Source organism: Mastigoproctus giganteus, chromosome 1 (assembly GCF_048544385.1).
Source record: "Mastigoproctus giganteus isolate SK-2022 chromosome 1, ASM4854438v1, whole genome shotgun sequence".
Lineage (NCBI taxonomy): Eukaryota > Metazoa > Arthropoda > Arachnida > Uropygi > Thelyphonidae > Mastigoproctus > Mastigoproctus giganteus.
Window position 1 is genome coordinate 198637488 of NC_143575.1, and position 18373 is coordinate 198655860.

The window sequence follows — 18373 nt, forward strand, 5'->3', positions numbered from 1 at the left end:
AGAGATGTTGAAAACAAATTTAAGCCGCAAATAATTACGTGTATAATGAGGGGTTGAGGGTGTATTACATTATTGCTTGCAATAGAAAATTTTCTTACACTGAAATGTGCTTTGAATTTTATTGCTAATATTATGGATCACGATTGTTCCGCACTGTAAAAGTATCTTTCCTGCAATGTTTTGGCTTTAAAGAAAGCTCCTGTATGGTAAGTATGCTTCAACAGTTCATTCTAAAGCTGTTCTGTGTGGATGAAAGTTTCTGAAATCTTTCCGAAAAAGTGAACTTTCTCGGTGGTCTGTCATGTTAGCGGACTATCCGGTCCCGTAAGGATGAAACTGATGTCACTTCGAATTTTCCGAGACTTTTTTCATAGTAGCGAATGCTGCAAACGTGACGAGATTGTGTTAAGAGTTGCTGTTTTAGGTGCCTCGTTAAAGTTTCTGCGAGTGAATTCTCGAGCTGACCTGTGGTTTTCTGCCCCCATCCCTCCTTTTCCTCTTCTTACTTTCCTCCCTTCTCGCCAAGAGGAAACATTAAGTGTGTTGAAAGAATCGCTTCCTTTCCTCTTCCATTTCACCGCTCCTGCACACACTCCCCCATGTATCAAGAAACTTTAAACCCGTCCCGGACCTCTCCTTTCCGATCGATGCACTCAATCTCATCGAAAGGAAAAGGAACTGTGTACAAAAGTATCTCTCTGACTCTTCAGGGAATTCTCGGCGACAGCCCCTGAATGAGAATTTTCTCTTTAATCTAGCCACTTGTCATTGGCCATTCAGGGCACGTGCTGCTGTTTTGCGAGAACGATGAAGGAACGCTGATTTTTCCCCTCTATCTCTTTTTTCCTTCTTCCCTCCCCTTTTAGACCAAAATAAAAAAAAAAAAAAAAAAGCAGTGTCTGTGCAGAAAGACCTCTTAAGAATTCGCGTAAAGTCGCCCATATGCTGATGTGGCTAACAGTTGGGTGCTACATAAGATAGGCTGCAAATCGAAGTTATGACTGATTATTTGCTTACAGATGATAACGGAGGGCTGAATGACTGTTTCGGTTTCTCTGTATTCGAAATGTTCATAAAAACTTTCGCATGAAAATAATTACATGCAATAGTTCGTTAATTTACCACGCAGTATAATTTTCATCGTTTCTTCCGTTTGTATTCTTTGGGTTTCTTTCCATCTTTTCGCTTGCCCTCTTTTATCTGTCCATCCAGCCTTTCTTTCTCGAAATAAATATCTCTGTGCTTTGACTTGTCGCACGCGTCCGTCCTTCAACCCTTCGTTTATTAAGAAACTTGGCAAACAGAAGTTCCAGTTTTCTGGATTTCTTAATTTACCACTCTTGCCACTAATTTTCCTTCTCTTTTGATGTGAGACTTCAGAAAGCAGTGGGTAAATGAGATTCTTGTATTCTAAATGCAACATGAGTAAATATTTGTCTCTGAAGTTAAACAAAAGAACGCTTAACTTTGTTTTATACAATGCACAAATTTTGTAACACAATGGGCTTAAAATCTATTCAACGAGCCTACGAATATTCTCTGCAGTTACTGTGCCTTATTGACGTATCTAATTTCATGATGAATTGATCGTTATTAGAACCTTCACCAATTAATTTCAAAATTGATAATACATTCATTCCATATTTTGTCTTCTGCTGCTATGATAATTGCCTTCGTGTTTTCTCTCAATTGGCTTGCTCCAGGACCTATGGGGGTCACTCGAAATATCCAAACTGGAGATCAAGATTTTTGTCACATGATTCCTCTTGTCTTGTTATAGTAAGAAGGAGGCGGCTGGTTGCAATTCTTGCCCGACTGGCAGAACGAAGACGTTGTAACAACCAATCTGCAAACACTCTATATTTTCTGACAGCCTCTTCACTCGTCTATCAGCACCATCTCCCAGCTCTCCTCTTAAGTGTTCACCGAAGAGGTTCACAGCCGGAACTCTGATATCACAGCTTATATCATTTCTGTCGTCTTTCAGTAAGAGTGTATGCCAGATTTATTTTTCTTCTTTATCTTATTGTAGGATTACGTTTGGCTTAGAAACCCAAATTACAAGAAAGTAAATGGATTTTATGAAACTATGATTGGGAGGTTTAACCCAATATTCGACACGCCTCAAAAATGCCTTGAGAATTTTAAAATTCACTAAAAGAATTATCATCAAGCAGAGCATACTACACAGATAAAATGATTGCAGAGTATCACTTGTTAATGCCGAACCTAACAGTGTAGAAATCATTGCTATTTCTTGTATTCTGTTTATCTTGTGAACTCCTCTGACCGTTTGGTCGCCCGGATTATAAACAGAACATTTATTTATTATTTAACGTCATCTAAGGTTTAAGACTAAAATTTCTGTGTGTGTTCCCCCCTATTCTTTCGCGCATTCACTGTTCCTGGTTTTGTTAAGAAAGTGGTTTCAGAAGTTGTTTTTCAACTTTAAACAATTTATTATTTGAAGGAGATACTTTATTAATTGTGTTTTATTCTGCACCAGCGCGTTCTAACAGAATCCATATTAGGACAGGAGAAAATTTACTCCGATCTCGCTGTGGCTCGAGGAGATATAACAGGGGGAACCGAACTAATATTTTCGAGGGTTGGCTGTCTGAGATTCTGAGTTAGCGTCTTGAAAATTTTTTTATTCTTTTCTGTTGGTGTGTTTTAAAGCGTTCCTGCCTTTCATAAATAAACAAAATGAAAATTAAATGCCCCTTAGAAAAACTCTAGCACTTTCGTTAATCTAATTTTGCGTGTCTCCCTTCCCACTGGCAGTAATGTGCATCTACTGTATTTTATGTATATCCATATAAAAATCCACTGCAAATCGCTTTCATAAGTTTAAATATTCATCTCATAATTGCGTAAGTCTCAAATTTTTTCACTTCGATATCTGGTGATATTAAGAACTGAGTTTTTAACTTGTGTTTGTCAAGATATGGCACAGATTATAGCTACGAGATATTTTAAAAGCAATTACTATTTGTCTTTTAACTTTTGTTTTATTTTTAAACAAGTTTCAGTGGTTTCAGTTATCTTGGTGATATGCAAATGATTTTAGGCAACTGAGCAGTACCTGGAATGCTGCATAGCCGTTTAAATTTTGGTGATAACTCGTTATGAAATTTCCTTTGTAGTTTAATTTAATTTTTTTTTTTTTTTTTGGTTGGTGCAACTTAAGCCTTAGGATTCCTTGTACCACATAGCTAATACTAATTTAATTTAGTTTAAACACAAGCGATGTTGATCAAGGAAGAATGGTAGTAATCAGAAGAAAGGGCTTTTCCATCACCACCCCAAGGATCAGTAGTAAATACTTTTCACATTAAATTACAATAAAGAGAGGTAAAAGTTCCCTGGAAAGGGCCGATGAAATCACCATTACTTTTCACTCTTTATGTGCAGCTCATTGTGACACCTCTTTCCAGATCACCTTTCATTTCTTGAGAAAAAAAAGCCAGCCAACAAAACCCTAGCTAAACACCAGAATAGAATAACTAAACATCCACAAGACACTGTATTTTAGAATCTCAGTATTAAAACCAGTAAGTGTTGGTGTGCTGGCGTACCTCAAAATAATAAGTTTAGAAAAGTATAAATATGAAAAACGTTTAGAAATAGTATATCTTATTTCGTTAGCAGAGAATCAGTAGAACAATAATATTCAAAGGCCTGACCAAGCTGAGTGATCAGTGCGGGGGTACAGTAGTACACGCGTTTGAGGTTACATGGTTCGAGCTCACGTCATCGCTAAATACGTATGTTCTTGCTTTTTCTATCTTGTAAACACATCTAACCCTATGTGGCTGCCCTAAAGTATAAACATAAAAATGTATTTATTAACATATACGGGTTTCCAGCAGAATAAAATGAACATCTCATGTGTCCTGCTTACGCATGAGATTTATAAACAGTAATTGATATTTCTTTGCCACTTATTTTTTATCAAATTATCGTTTCATAAAACAATTTTGCAATTAACCATGCTTCACAACGAAGGGGGAAAAAAAATAAATCAACTTTAAAAATTTATTTATTTGTTCAGTAATACAACTTTGTTTGTTTGCATATTTAGTAAACATTAAAAAGTCGAATTTAAACAGTGATTATTATTTTTTTATATAGTCGGATAAGATTTAACGTTTCGGATAATCTGATGAATTTTTATGTCTCTCAACAGGACGGCTCAAAGGGTGATCTCGAAACACTGGCGGCTCAGTATGCGGAAGAACTTCGGACTCACTATCACGACGTCTTAGAGAGATTAGAAGAGCTAAGAAGGCGTAGAGTAGCCATTGATTTTCCTCCTCTGCTTGTCACCGATCCGCTCACACCGACGGTAGGTGCAAACTTAACTCTAATTACTGCAACAATTTGTGATTACAGATAAATTCTATGGTCTCGTGCACTTCAAACTGCCTCTGTGTGTGGCTCTGTACTTGTCTCTGAGAGATCATTCATATTCGTTGATACGAATCTAACGACAAGAGACACACGTGATTTACTCAATAAGGAGGTAGAAATCACATCAACATCATGTGTCTGCGATACAGTTTCCCACATCTCCTGTTACACCTTAATGCGCTGCTTATTTCTAAGGCAGTTCTTGTAGTCTCCATAGGAACAGCTTCATGATTTCTTTTGTTCTTGCATCATGAGCAAAATGACTGTTTTTATTTATCCCCCCCTCCCTTTTTCTTTCTGTTACTTTAGTAAATTGAGATTCTTCTGAATGTACAGAATAGTTTGAATATATTTTGTTCTTAATGCAATCTTAGAAAAGAAAGTACTGAAGTTTTCTTGCGAGGAAAGTCAGAGTAGTATTACGGTGTTCGAAATCGATTTGCCTCGTCCATCTATAGATAGTTTCAGTATAATGTGTGATTCAGCGCTATACAAATTACGCAATAGAAGATGATTTTCATATAATGCACGAACTATATGTGAATATACTACAATCTAAACTATAGAAATCTTACAGAATATGTCAGTAATGCATTAGGCACCGTGGAAAACATTCGCATCGAGCAAAAACAAAGATTTGATCCAGCAGAGAATTCTTATAGAATTTATTTGAGATTCAAAAGCTCAACGATAATCAAAGTGTGCGTGTGTAATCTCTTGTCTTATTGGGGATGCGGTAAAGATTAAGATAATAGAAATCAGCACGTGCATCTCACCTTGGAGGAGTAAGTAAATCGTAACTAGGGCTTCCCATTGGTTGCTTTCTTTTATATAAAATATTTTAATACATTTGGCTGCTTTGCGTTTTCTCCATTCACAACTGTCACCTTTTATATTTTCTTTGAATGACTATTTAATCTATTGTTTTTGTGTACGCTTATAAAGTCGCTGAGATGCTAGACTTCGTGTATTGTAAGCGCTAAAACACGTTGTGCACCTGGTCGTTTAAGAAACTTTCTCACAATAGTGACACTCCTTAATTGTTTCCTTAAGAAACATAAGCAAGGTGGAGGGGGGGGGAAAGAAGAACTTCGAGTACAATGACTAGCGAGTCACACTAGTCCCGTGCAGTGTTTTCAATTGCGTGTTTCGATGCATAAAGAAATGGAGACGTTATCCTGGCATTATGTAAACGGAAACTGCTTTTTTAGGCTTACTAATGCAGGAAAATCCTTTAAGTAATCATTTGGCTTATCAGCAGGAAACTTCCGTCAATGCGGAAGCTATCACTGGAGGACATCCATCAAGCTAAGAATAAAAAAATAATAATAATAAAAATAAAAACCTCAGCTAACCTCTAAAAATAAAGTTTGAGCACTTCAGCTACACGAGTGATACTTGCATTGTTGATGATGGAGGAAGTATCACTTTGTTATATATGCGGATGTCTTTAAGGGGAATACAATGATGAAAAATTCCCTTCGAACCGTTTCGGGATAGTGGAATCACGTGACTTCGATATCATCTCGAGACTGTTCAGAGATAAAGTTATCATTACTCTCATTCATTCCTAAATGAACGAATGCACAAATGTATTAGTATACTCGTACGTTCAGTGTGTGTGGGGGGAAGATGGAACGCTTTTTTATTCTACACAAACTATGGCAACTACGCCATCTAATGATATCCGGACATAAAATCAAGAATATCGAATTAAAGGAGGGGGAACGGAGAGAGTATTTGGAGTCTTGATAAGAGGGACGGTAGGGTTTAGAGGATACCATAAGGGCATTGTCATATACTTGTGGTGCGATTCGATTTGTCCAATTCACATCGAAAATGCAGTTGTGGGTTTGGACTACTGTGGTGTCAGTGCCATGTTTATTTCATCAGTCTGTAGTAATAATTTTGGTCTTCTGAAAACACTGGCTCATTTTGATGTTACTTGAAAAACTGATATTTAATTAGGAAAAATTAAGTAGAATTTGCCACTACAACTACAAATCAGATGTAGTGACAAATTCTACGTTTTGGAAGAAACGCTTAATTCTAACGCATAACTCTTCTTGTCACAAAGTATAGAATATTTGCTTACTGTAGTCCTTCAGCAAAAAATTACCCTAAACTATCATAGATTAGTATTAGTATTAGTAACGGCCGTATGGTGCAAGAAAGCCTATGGCTTATGCTGCACCAGCCAAAAAAAAAAAAAAAAATCCGAACAAAACAATGATAAAAACAAAAATTAAATAAATAATAATAATTAATAAATAAATAAAAATAATAAAATGAAATAAAAAATAAATAAAAAGGAAATTAATCCTATTATCCTATGCGCTTCCCTTACCCGAAAGTACTATCCAGATGAACTTTGAATTTCCCCAAACTGTCGGCCTCTACCACCCATGAAGGCAACTTATTCCAGTAATTTATAACTCGCTGGCTAAAATAAAACTTCCTGCAGTCCAATCTAAACATTTCCCCGCGTAACTTGAATTTATGTCCCCTAGTTCTAGCATCATTTATAATCTTGAAAATTTTGTCCTCATTCATTTTACTGATGCCTCTCAGAGCCTTAAACACCTCAATGAAATCTCCTCTAAGGTGTCTAGTTTCCAAACTCTGCAACCCACATATTCGAAGTCTTTCTTCATAAGGACGCCCTTTTGCCGATCTCACCAGGCGAGTTACCCTTCTTTGCACCCTTTCAAGAAGCTTGATGTCTTTCTTTAGATGTAAAGAGTGACATGAAAGACTTTGACACTTAAATACTATACGGAATGGAAGGAACGATTATACAAATCCTTAAGTTATCTTATCTGATGCCGGGTGATCAAAGCGAGTAGTTTGAATTTGTAAACTCCTTCAGCCCTGTGTCCTGGAATACAAACAGAAAATTTATTTATTTTCTAGAACTGATCTCTGTAAACTCTAAGCCGCATGGTGTTGGTTTGTGTTCCTTGATTCCTCATAAACCTTTAATTGTTTTTGAACTTGGGTCACCATTTAATTCTGCTAAGAATTCGGTGTCATTAAAATCTAATCTACCACTCAATAGTGTAGCACTAAAAGAATCCTAAACCAATGACTGAGTTCCAAAACGCTCTCACTAAAAATCTACCTTTCAAAATAAATTATGCAAATAGCTTAGACTCTCATAAAGCCTCGGACCAAGAATAGCAAAAAGAAGGGTCGATAACTTTGGAACGCAAGAATATATCTTGCCAGCTGTAAGACGGTTGAGTATTGGTTACATACACTGTCTTACCATTAATAGCTGGACACCTTCGTTGATAATTGGTCACGCCCTACTCGAGCACCACCTGTCAGACACTGCTATAAATATGCTCATAGGCCTTCAAGAATAGAGTAGTGTGATTGTGAATGCAAGATTCCGCGATCAACGGCGTTAACAAACTTCCAGCGTGGATTGCTAGGGTGCCACATAAGCAAATGGTCTGTACATGCCATTTTAACGGCAGTGACAATTCCTGGATCGACTGATCTGCAAGTGAAAGTGTACTGGTGCCGAAACCGTCACGAATCTACCCGGGAAACTTCCTAAAGAGAAACCATACGAAATCCCTTTACAGTATTATAATTCCAGGAGAGCCCTACAAAGAATCGTTCGCCTTGAACGCAGGTCGACGTTGTCCCAGCACACACACACACACTGATGGCAAAAGCCGAATAAAGAATAGGGGTGAGGAACCAGTTCCTTATATTTATGTAAATGTCAATTGTACATATTTCTACAGATCAATAGTCATTGTTTTTTTTTTTTTTGTTTTTTTTTTTGTACTTATTTTCTGTTGGTTCCTTTTTTTGCATCCTTCTAGTTTTCATGGTGTTCTAGGAGTGTTTGTTAAAAGCAATAAACTGAATAAATAAATAAATAATAATGCTTCCGATTTCCTGCAGTGATCTTGATTTGCACATTATACCCCTTATGCAAGAATAGCTTTGAGTTTCTCTATTTCTGCACGAAATATACCTTCTTCCAAAATACCTAGTCAACTTTTATCTATGCATGCAGCTCGTTTGTCATCAGATGCCGATGCCTGAGGAGCAGTGGGAATTACCCTCCACGGTGAGATGCAGTTGTTGAATCACTTGCATTATCCTGCAGAGAGTCTAGGGATGTCGAAGGAGCAAGAGAAGGAAATATGGTTATGCAGCCAATGTAGGTTTGCAAATAAGTAGAACCTTTCCATTTTTTTTCTGTTGTTTTCATTTCTTTTTTATAGTACTTTATCTTAAGCAAGTTTCATCATAGCGTGTCTAGTAGACAAAATATTAATTAATAATACTGCAAGTGTTGTGTACCAGAATTATGGTTATTCATTAAAAAAGTTCATTTGTGTACAAAATGAAGCAGTCAGAATTTTGAAAAGCTATTTATTAAAAGTACTAGGACATGAGAAATTACGGTCCTCATGATAAAAGAGAGCATAAGAAACAGAACTGATCTAAGGAATAAAAAATCACTTTGGCTGATTAATTTTTGCTTCCTTCGAAATAAATGCTTTGATTCGTTGCTTTCAAAGTGGTGTTTTAACGGATTACTTTTTGCATTAAACAAAGGAATAAATCGTTTCAGTTTCCTTTTAGTATAAAGCAGGGAAAATAAGATGATAAAATAAATAAATGCATAACTGGTAATAAAATAAACGGCCCCTCTGCCGTCGGGAGTCTTAACTATTGAATATACCATGAAATACTTGGTATTCTGCACACTCCACATAAACATACAACAAAATCTCGGAGTCTAAAACAAAAATCTATAACGATATGCCGTCAGCTTCATCCGTATTCTGAAGGACTACGACAGACCGTTTAGCTTTGTTTTTTCTTTTAAGAAATAAAGTGAGACCAGCATAAATAGAACAGGAACATCCAAGCAGGAATCCCTCAAGCAATTGTAAGGTCCGTTTGGCGGTGGTGTACGCTAGGGAGTGTCAGTATTCAGGAAAGCTCGTGATCTCTATAAAATAAGACATTGTCGCTAAACAAACCTGGACAGAAAAGCTCAAGGCCGTATTTACGATAGCAAAGTCTGTCATGTTTATGAAATACTGCTTCTTGATTCATTGGCACTGGACATGACAGAACTTAAAATGCTGAAAGAATTTGGCTCGAGACCAGCGAGTTGTGCACGTAGCAATTGCAATGAACTAGCCGCATAACGGTGTAAATTGGACTGTGGGTTTAGTTCATACAGTTGTTAATAACTTTACTTTACATTGAGTGACTGCTTTATTAGTACACTTATCCTTTTCATGAATTGAAGCACTTCTTCAGTAACAGCATCCTGGGTTTATACCATGCGATCTGAAGCAGATGAGCAGAAATATAAGGATGCTGTTTGTGTACCGTTCACTGGGAATGAGGCCGACCGGGCTAGCCGGGTGGGTAAAGTGTCTGCCTCGCAACCCAAAGGTCGCGGGTTCGAATCCCGACTCGGGCTTGGATAAAAGTACTGCAAAAACCTAGGGAGGTGCATTATGGCCACAGAAGCCGATGCGCCAACTACCAAAAAACTGGGAATGAGCAAGACGAAAGATTTAAGTGAATTTGAACATAGCATTCTGACACCAGATGCGATCTCAGAACTTCATCCCTATTGGGTTTTTCATGTGAGTAGGGCAATAGAAAGGGCACAGTCAGTCAAATAACAACTTAGTACAACAGCGATAACCAAGTGAGGCATTTCATAACGCACAATTCGTCGTACCTGGTCAGGGATGGATTATCGCAGCCGACGACTGTATTGGTTCGACTCTTGTCGGCAAAAAACAAGAAGGTACTATTACAGTGGACTCAGGAACAGCAACACTGGAAGAATGGAAAAACATCTGCTCTGTATCTCGGTTTCTTATGTTTCACGCTGGTGGGAGTACCAAAATATTGAGAAACAGCACGAGTCGAAGTCCGGCCATGTGTCAACAGTGCAGGCTGGTGGCGCCGATATAATGAATAACTGATAATAAAATAATAGGCAATCTACTGTCGGGAACATAACTATTGAACGTACCATGAAACATTTAATATTTTGCACACTCCACATAAACATACAACACAATTTCAGTCTCGGAAGTGTTTTCATGGCGCATATTGGCCCTCTTTAAACCAATGTAAGAACGTTTGGATATCACATGTTATCTGAAGGGATGCTCCTAGTCGGAAATTGTTTCCGACTAGGCGCATCCCTTCATTGAGGCAGTGTGTCTATCTGAGAATAGATTCATCAACAAGATAATGTAACATGTCATAAGGCCAGAATTGTACAGGACTGGTTTCAGGAACATAACAGCGAATTCAAGCTAATGTGCTGGCCTCTCCCAATCAGTACATACCGTCCCTCTTTGATAGCACAGTTGGTATAATCATCGTCCTCCCTACACCGGGTGGAAAAGACCTGAGTTAGAATCCCGTCAATGACTTCAGGAATTTTTATGGGTCTTTTTCGCAACGTAGTTGAGTTAGCATGGTTTTTTCTCCCAGAAATTCGGGTTTTTCGTCCATCATACAGAAAATCGACCATAGAATACACGCAATTTACAGATATATACGGAGAAATAAAGCCTTAGTCACTGATGCTCCTAAAACCCTACAACACTACATCTCAACCCAACTGAGATGTGGGATGAGGTTGAACGAACTCTTCAGAGTAGAGATCTACAACCATTCAATTGTCAACAGCTGTGGGATGCAATTGTCAACATGGACCAGCATCCCTGTAGCACGCTTTCGACACCTTATTGAGTCCATGCCACGACGAATCCAGTTTGTTCCTAGAGTTAAAGGGGGACTTATTCACTATTAGGTGGATATACTTTATAAAATGGCCACCCAGTGTATACATTGTCGATAACGGAAGGATAAAATTTGTTGGATTTACTGATTGTTAATGGTAGGTCAAGCAAGGATTTTATGCTTGGTTCTGAAAGAACCCCGGAACTTTTTATCAGTTACTTATTAATAAGAAAATTATGTATCAGCCTCCTGTGGCGGTAAATGCGTTATATAAGAAGTTTTTTTTTTTTTTTTTAATTCACAGATTTGAAACAGTTTGTAACGGTAAGCAATTTCAGTTACATGTATTTTTTAAAACATTAAATATAAGCGACCTCATTATAATGAGAACCTTTTCAGAGTTAGGATTTCTTTCTTGAAGCTTCCCTTTCGGCTAACGTTATAACCTAAGAAGTAGGACCATGTGTAAGATCTCATTTTCCCCGACCCAGCTTTGACAAGAGGAATTCATTAACGACTGACTACGTCGTACTCTGTAAATATCCAGTGTTCTTCGTTCCACTATTCACAGTTATATTTGCCGCCTGTTCCCTCTATTCTTGGTTTAGTGAAATTTAATTCGCCCAGGAATCTTTAATCTTCTCCTTATCAACGTGACCAAAATGTAACTACGATACTTTTAAAAGAAGGAAATTTTTCAATTACTTTTCTCGCTGTTTTATATATTTGGCTACCGAAATTCCGAAATTGCTAATTCCTTAAGATGGAACAGTTTATTTTTATTTATATCGTGGGATTGTCTCAGTCTTAGAATGAGTTAAAAATAGGTGCTTCTTATTTAACAAATCCCTTTAAAAGAAATGTTCTCGTCTCTTAATTTATACGTAGGTTTTTTTTAGTACTGCACATAGACAGAAAATTCGCCTTTCACGGCAAATTTCGTTAATAAATCATTCGTTAAAAATGATATCCGTAAGCAAATTCAAACACTTACCCAGGACTTAGTGGACAAATTTTTAACGTAATGAAATAATTAAAATTACTAGACATCTCAATTTATTATTTTTCTAACGAATTTCATTTCCGCTTATTATGTTCCATGTTAATACCGGTCTAACTCCGACAAGGTTTGCTTGCGCATTAGAGATTAATAACGAAACTGTTCAGAAGTGGACTAAAAGATTATGCCTACCTTTGTGCAGTTAGCAGTGGAAAGCTCGAAATGTAATAACGAAAGCGCGTTATATATTTGCTTCCTTCTTTCTTTAGTATAAAAGGGCAGGTGACTGCCGACATCTTTTCCTAGTGGGATTATTTTCTGACTCACAACGATATCATCATTTTTACTGTTTATTTTTTTTAATACACCAAAAACTCTACTTTACAATTACCTTTTACATTTTGTTCGATTTTAGTAGCTCCGACAAAATTTCCTTAAGAATAATGTTAGTTCTTTTTAGTATCTTTCCGCAACCCGATCATTCAGTTTGTCATGTTATTTTTGTTATCACAGGCTGAAAGATGGCTAGGGGCTCTTGGATTGTTGGTACGGTACAATCTAGTCATGCCATGATGACACCTTTAGCTATGGTAACCACACACTAAATAGACGGTAATCACGTCAACAGTAGTCCAGCCACTGATGTATCAGTTATGTTTAAATCAATTTGCCGTAATGTTTACTTTTTTTTTTTTTATTGTACTGTATATGCAATGTGGAGGATGGTCGGCTTCGTTTGGCCTTAAATTTAAATGTCTTGGTCCTTAATCTTTTGACTCTAGTCGCTACCAGTCAACTGTATTTATAAAGCACACGCACAATCAAAAAATAATCTGATACCTATAACTGTGATGTTCAGTCAAGATAAAATTCGCACTTTAAATCCATGCGGCAGGGAGGAAACACCGAGTAGATCATTGTGTTCCAGGAGGACTAAGTAAAGAGACAACAGATGCAAGTGACAAACAGAATTTGAAAATCGAAAACGCTACAACTATCAAGAAAATGGGGTTTTAAAGATTCTGAGCAACTGGCAAGAATTAGAAAACCTTTTCCAGAGAAAAGGGTTTCTAAATTGGAATGCTTGGAATAATGAATAAAAAAACACGGTCACAAGGGTTATTGTCGTTTCTGTTATGCTGATTATTGTAAATATTGTAGTGTCTTTCAATCAAGAGCTCTTTGAAAGAAAATACTATAAGCAAATAGGGGGATTAAAATCTTGCTTATAATTATTTGTGTAGATAATGTTGTATAACTCTCCTACCAGTTAACATGCCGTTCTATGCCTCCATTTCCGCTTATTATAATGGAAACGTTCCGGGCTTCTTTTTTTCTTTCTTTCTTTTCTTTAATTTTATTATTATTTTTTTTTTGTTGTTGTTTTTGTTTATCATATCACTTTTCTGAAACATTCCTCTTTCAAGTACCATAGTCTGTTATTATATTTCCCCTTTTCTTCTGTGCCTGGCTCAAAAAATAAAATAAAATAAAATATATTGCGTTAAAACCGGTTAAGATCATAAAAGAAACTAGAAAAAGAGACAAGACCAGAGCTACTCTTAAAATCTTAATCTAATATCTTCTTAAATTAGAATCTTATCAATGCACTGTATTTACAATTTTTTTATGAACCATTATTGCTTCCTTTCAACTTTTGAGAGATATTAATTTACCACGTCTTCACTACCTAACTGATTAACAGGACATTACAATTAATCCTTTGAGCGAAAGGTTAAAAAAAAAAAAAAAAAAAACAGTTAATACGCGTCTTTCTCTAGCGGCTTCTGACTTGTTTTGCTTCACCGTACACGTACCTGGCTTGCAGCGGATGTCGTGAGGACAAAAATAATATCTTCAATCTTAATCAGCAGCCATGACAAAGACAAAGCCAATGTCAGAAGATACAAGTTTGTCAGAGAATATCAACTGTCATCCGTGTTCCTCAGATAATAACCTAACCATATTCTTTGATGTATCAGATGTCAGCTTTGTTACAATCAGGATGGTCTAACGAAATACCTTACAGACTCGAAATACCTCGCATGATCATTACAGTAAAGTGATTATTACTCTGATGGTAATGAGGACTGAAGTAAGTCCTGAACTACCTTGTGCTGATCTCTTGGCAATGGTTTGCGTCTCTGGAAATTGTTTTCAAATTATCAACTGCAACTTTTTTTACACGCGCGGCCATCTTGCCGCCGACGTATATAAATATCCTGCTTCTTGTCTTCTTACAGCACCATTGTAGGGTATTTCTTTATGATGATCATTTGCCAAATTACAGATCAATTTACTGGAGTTACATAAGTTTATAGCCACTATCTTTTTATAAGTTTCGGTTTGATTTTGATTTACTATTCAGAAGGTATATTGACGAAAAGCTGAGTTATTATAATTTTGTCCATTAGTATATTAGATTTATGAAATACCTAAAACCATCGCATAAAGTTTTGAAAATTAAATATATGTATATTATGTAGTTTTTGAGTAATTGGTTGCTTCATGATGGTTGTGAAATCTCCGTCTTTTCTGTTTCAACTCGTATTTTCAGAAAGCAGTTGGTTAATGGTAATGACTTGAGTATTTAATGAGATGGAAACATTGATGGAAACCCGCCTGACAGACGCCGAATTAGTATTCCTACAGAGCGTCAGCCGGGAGAGAAATGATTTAACCACAATGTTAGCAGTCCCATGTCTTGTATTTGCGCACAGTTACTAACACTGTGATTCTGTCCTTCATGTGCATTTGAAATCCCTTCGGCGTGTCTGTGTGATGGGCTGGGCATTTCATTCATCTTGGCTGAGGGTGAGTAGGTGGTGTGGGAGGAGGGAATTGGTAGGGAGGAGATGGATAAGGATATGCAAATGTCAAGCTATCGAAGTTATCTCTACCTATCTTGCAGGCCTTAATCTGTTCCCATCTACTTCAACCAGCTTCCCCTTAATGAATCTATCTTATCATTTATCTGTCGCCTGGCGTCACTCATTACGTTACCTTCGTCTTGTAAATCCCGGCATTCGTTAGGCGTCCCCCTACCAAACCTCGTCACGGTTAACGTATGTCACAATCGGTTCTCCATCAAGCGGCCTGCTCCATTAACCTCCTTCACCTCCTCCTCTGCTATCTTTGTTACTCTTTCACTAGCTACCCTGCGCTGTTGGTAATTTAATCCGAGCGCGAGCTGTGTGTATATACATTTACCGGCAGTCGGCTTAATGAAAGGAGCACCAAAGCGGCAGGAAAGTTGAGCCGAAGAAAAATTACAGCTATTTGGGGAATTAAATTATGATACCGACCGTGTTCATTATCTGTAATTTTACGGCCAATCAATTAACCCGCTTACGGAAGAGGAAACATTACCATCTCGTGACCAGAACGTGAGTTGGGCAATTTGTTGTTGCGGTAGTGACCCATAGAGGACGCTCAAGTCACAATAGAAATTAGGATTAGTAAAAGGAAGACATTATTAGTTAGAAGATAGTTCTGTATCCTTGGAGGGTTACTTGTTTCCTAGTTTTGATACTTCAAGAGAAGTTGGTAAAAGCATGTATAATGCTTTTCATTAAGACTTGCATTGGAGCCTGCAATTGTAATTATTTTCTCTTAAAAAAAAAGAAGAAAGGAAAAAAGAAAGATACTTTTGTAGGATTGAACAAAAATTTGACGTTAACAGTTCCATAAGTTCCACTAACCTTGCTCTCAAAAAAAAAAAAAAAAACCGGAAAAGGAAATCATGTTAATAGACTTTTGCTTTCATGTTTCCCATATTCAAGCTTTCTCAACTTAAAAGTTGAAAGGAATTGTAAACCAGTTAAACAGAAGCTGTTTGTTTGGTTTTTAGGAGCATTAGCAATGAAGGCCATATTGCTCCGGGATATGCGGTGGTCATTCTCTGACCTTTCCGCATCCTCCGTATTTTGTGGTGACGGGCTCGAACCCCGGTTTAATCAAGAAGCGTGTGCTATGCACTGCTGCTCCTTCCCACCCGGCTACGGAGGCGCCTACAGTAGCAATACCATTAGAAGTCTTCGGCAATCGCTAATAAACTTAGGAATTATGTAATTAGTTTTTCACGTGGAGATGAAATTTCGTTAGGAAATTATCTACTCACACAGACACATGAATTTATTAAAATAAAACTGCCATTAAACACCTATATACAATAGCAGACTCAACATAACAAAAAAACTAAAAATATCAATTTTAAGAATATTCAGATAAAACCAGGGTTGTTGGTTTTCTTCGAAAATAACAAACTGAAAGAAACAAACACAGATGGGGGGAGGCATCCAACAATGATATTTCCCTCGCCTCTGATCTTAGTGCTGGTAGAAATTAATTTTAGGGACCTGATATGTAGCAGATGACGTAGAAGCAGGTGTAATTCTCAGGATTGGTCTCTAAAAGCTCTTTGCGCCTCCGTAGCCAGGTGGGAAGGAGCAGTAGTGCGTAGCACACGCTTCTTGATTAGACCGGGGTTCGAGCCCGTCACCACCAAATACGGAGGATGCGGAAAGGTCAGAGAATGACCACCGCATATCTCGGAGCAATATGGCCTTAGTTGCTAATGCTCCTAAAAAAAAAACCAAATAATAAATAACAAACTCTAAAAGCTCTCTATACAGTGATTGCAAAACTACTGGTTGTCTATTAAACTTTACTTTCCTACCTGATATAGTTTCTGTGTGGGTTTGTTTTTTCTTTTCTTTCTTTCTTTTTTCCCCCTTCTTCTTCTTCTTTCAGATGAGGAACCAAGCAATCAGCGAGATTAGCAATACATTATTTTCTCAAGCCAGCGGAGCAGTAACCATAGCAACGGCCATTATGTAGTGTTCTTTAATTGCTTAATTATCTTTAGCAGCAGTGATTTCTGAGTGTACACTGCCAGTACTAGAAGGAAAGTTTAAATTGGCAGTTGGAACTGAGGTAGCATCTGAAAGTTGGCTCACTTCTTTATGAATGTAGGCAATAACAAAAGACATTTAATACAAGTATTGTATAATGCAAAGACGGGAAATTAGAGAAATCTCCTTTGCAATTTAGAATTCTTTCTTCCAACTTTGTGTTCGGAGTCCCTAAAATTTTACACAGGATAGAAGGGGAGGATGCCACTATCCTGAAATAATCCCTTTCATATATATTCAGATGTCCTTCTGCATTCTTTGTGAAATCCCCTAGTTGTGATTCCTGTGGTAACTTCCACATGGACCTTGAATAAAAGATGTATATGGGACCATCTCAAAAGCAGTCAACACATTCCTAGTCATGTAACGAAAAACGAAAAAGTCAATCTCCTTTCTGTTCCAGTTAAGTACATTCTGGAACTAAATAAATATAAATAACAAGCTGACCTAGTCCAGTGTACCGCCGGATAAGATTTAGAAAAAAATAATAAACTTAACTATTGTATTAACGCCTGACATTTACCAGCACACATCCACAAATACCTTTCAGTAAAGTGAAATTTTAAAATATTTTATTACGGAACTAAAAATAGGAATAATTATTGTTCAAAGGAAAACTAAGAGTTATTTAAAAATAAGAATTAACAGTAGTTTTACGTAAAGTGCTCGAATTTTGCTAACAGATTTCTCCATTGATTATAAACTTTTACATATTCCTTTAAAACAACGTTACCTATCCCATTTTCAGCTCATGATTAAAAGCTCTGTAAATGAAATTTGTTATGAAGCAATAAGGGGTGAAATGAATCACCTACTATGCTATGAGTCATGGGGTGGTGAAAAACAACAAAAAAAAAAAAAAAAATCTACAAAATTCAAATAATTATAACAGTTTAAATGTAATATTGTCATTAAATTTATCCCGTGTGAAGAGAAGGGGTGAAGCGAGTCACTTGAATTTTGCAGCCTGAATGAAGTGGGCCAACTGGCTAATGTAAAAAGAAGCATAAATACAAACTCATATAGACCAATGGAGGTTCCTCTACTTGCAACCTACTACATTGGATCCGTGGAAACATTTTTGATGTAGGTGCTGCGCAGTAACTGTCACTATAAAAACACAATATTTTCATCCTTTTATAGGACTAACATATCTGTATTGTATTTAGATATATATATATGAAACCTTTATATATATAGATTCATTTTTCACATATTGTACTATAGGTATATTTTATATCTGTAGCTAGAATTATTCAATCCATCTTTGGATCGAAGTAACTGAATTTCC

At 36.9% G+C, this 18373-nt stretch overlaps 1 protein-coding gene across 3 annotated transcripts in view; it reads left to right on the forward strand.

The window, feature by feature from the left end:
* Positions 1 to 18373, forward strand: part of LOC150091435 (SAM and SH3 domain-containing protein 1-like) — a 611903-nt gene that overhangs the window by 336949 nt on the left and 256581 nt on the right. For all 3 annotated transcript variants that reach the window (XM_090375439.1, XM_090375458.1, XM_090375448.1), the window contains exon 2: positions 4190 to 4348. In XM_090375439.1, the coding sequence (XP_090231565.1) occupies positions 4190 to 4348 (159 nt within the window). The remainder of the gene's footprint in view (positions 1 to 4189; positions 4349 to 18373) is intronic.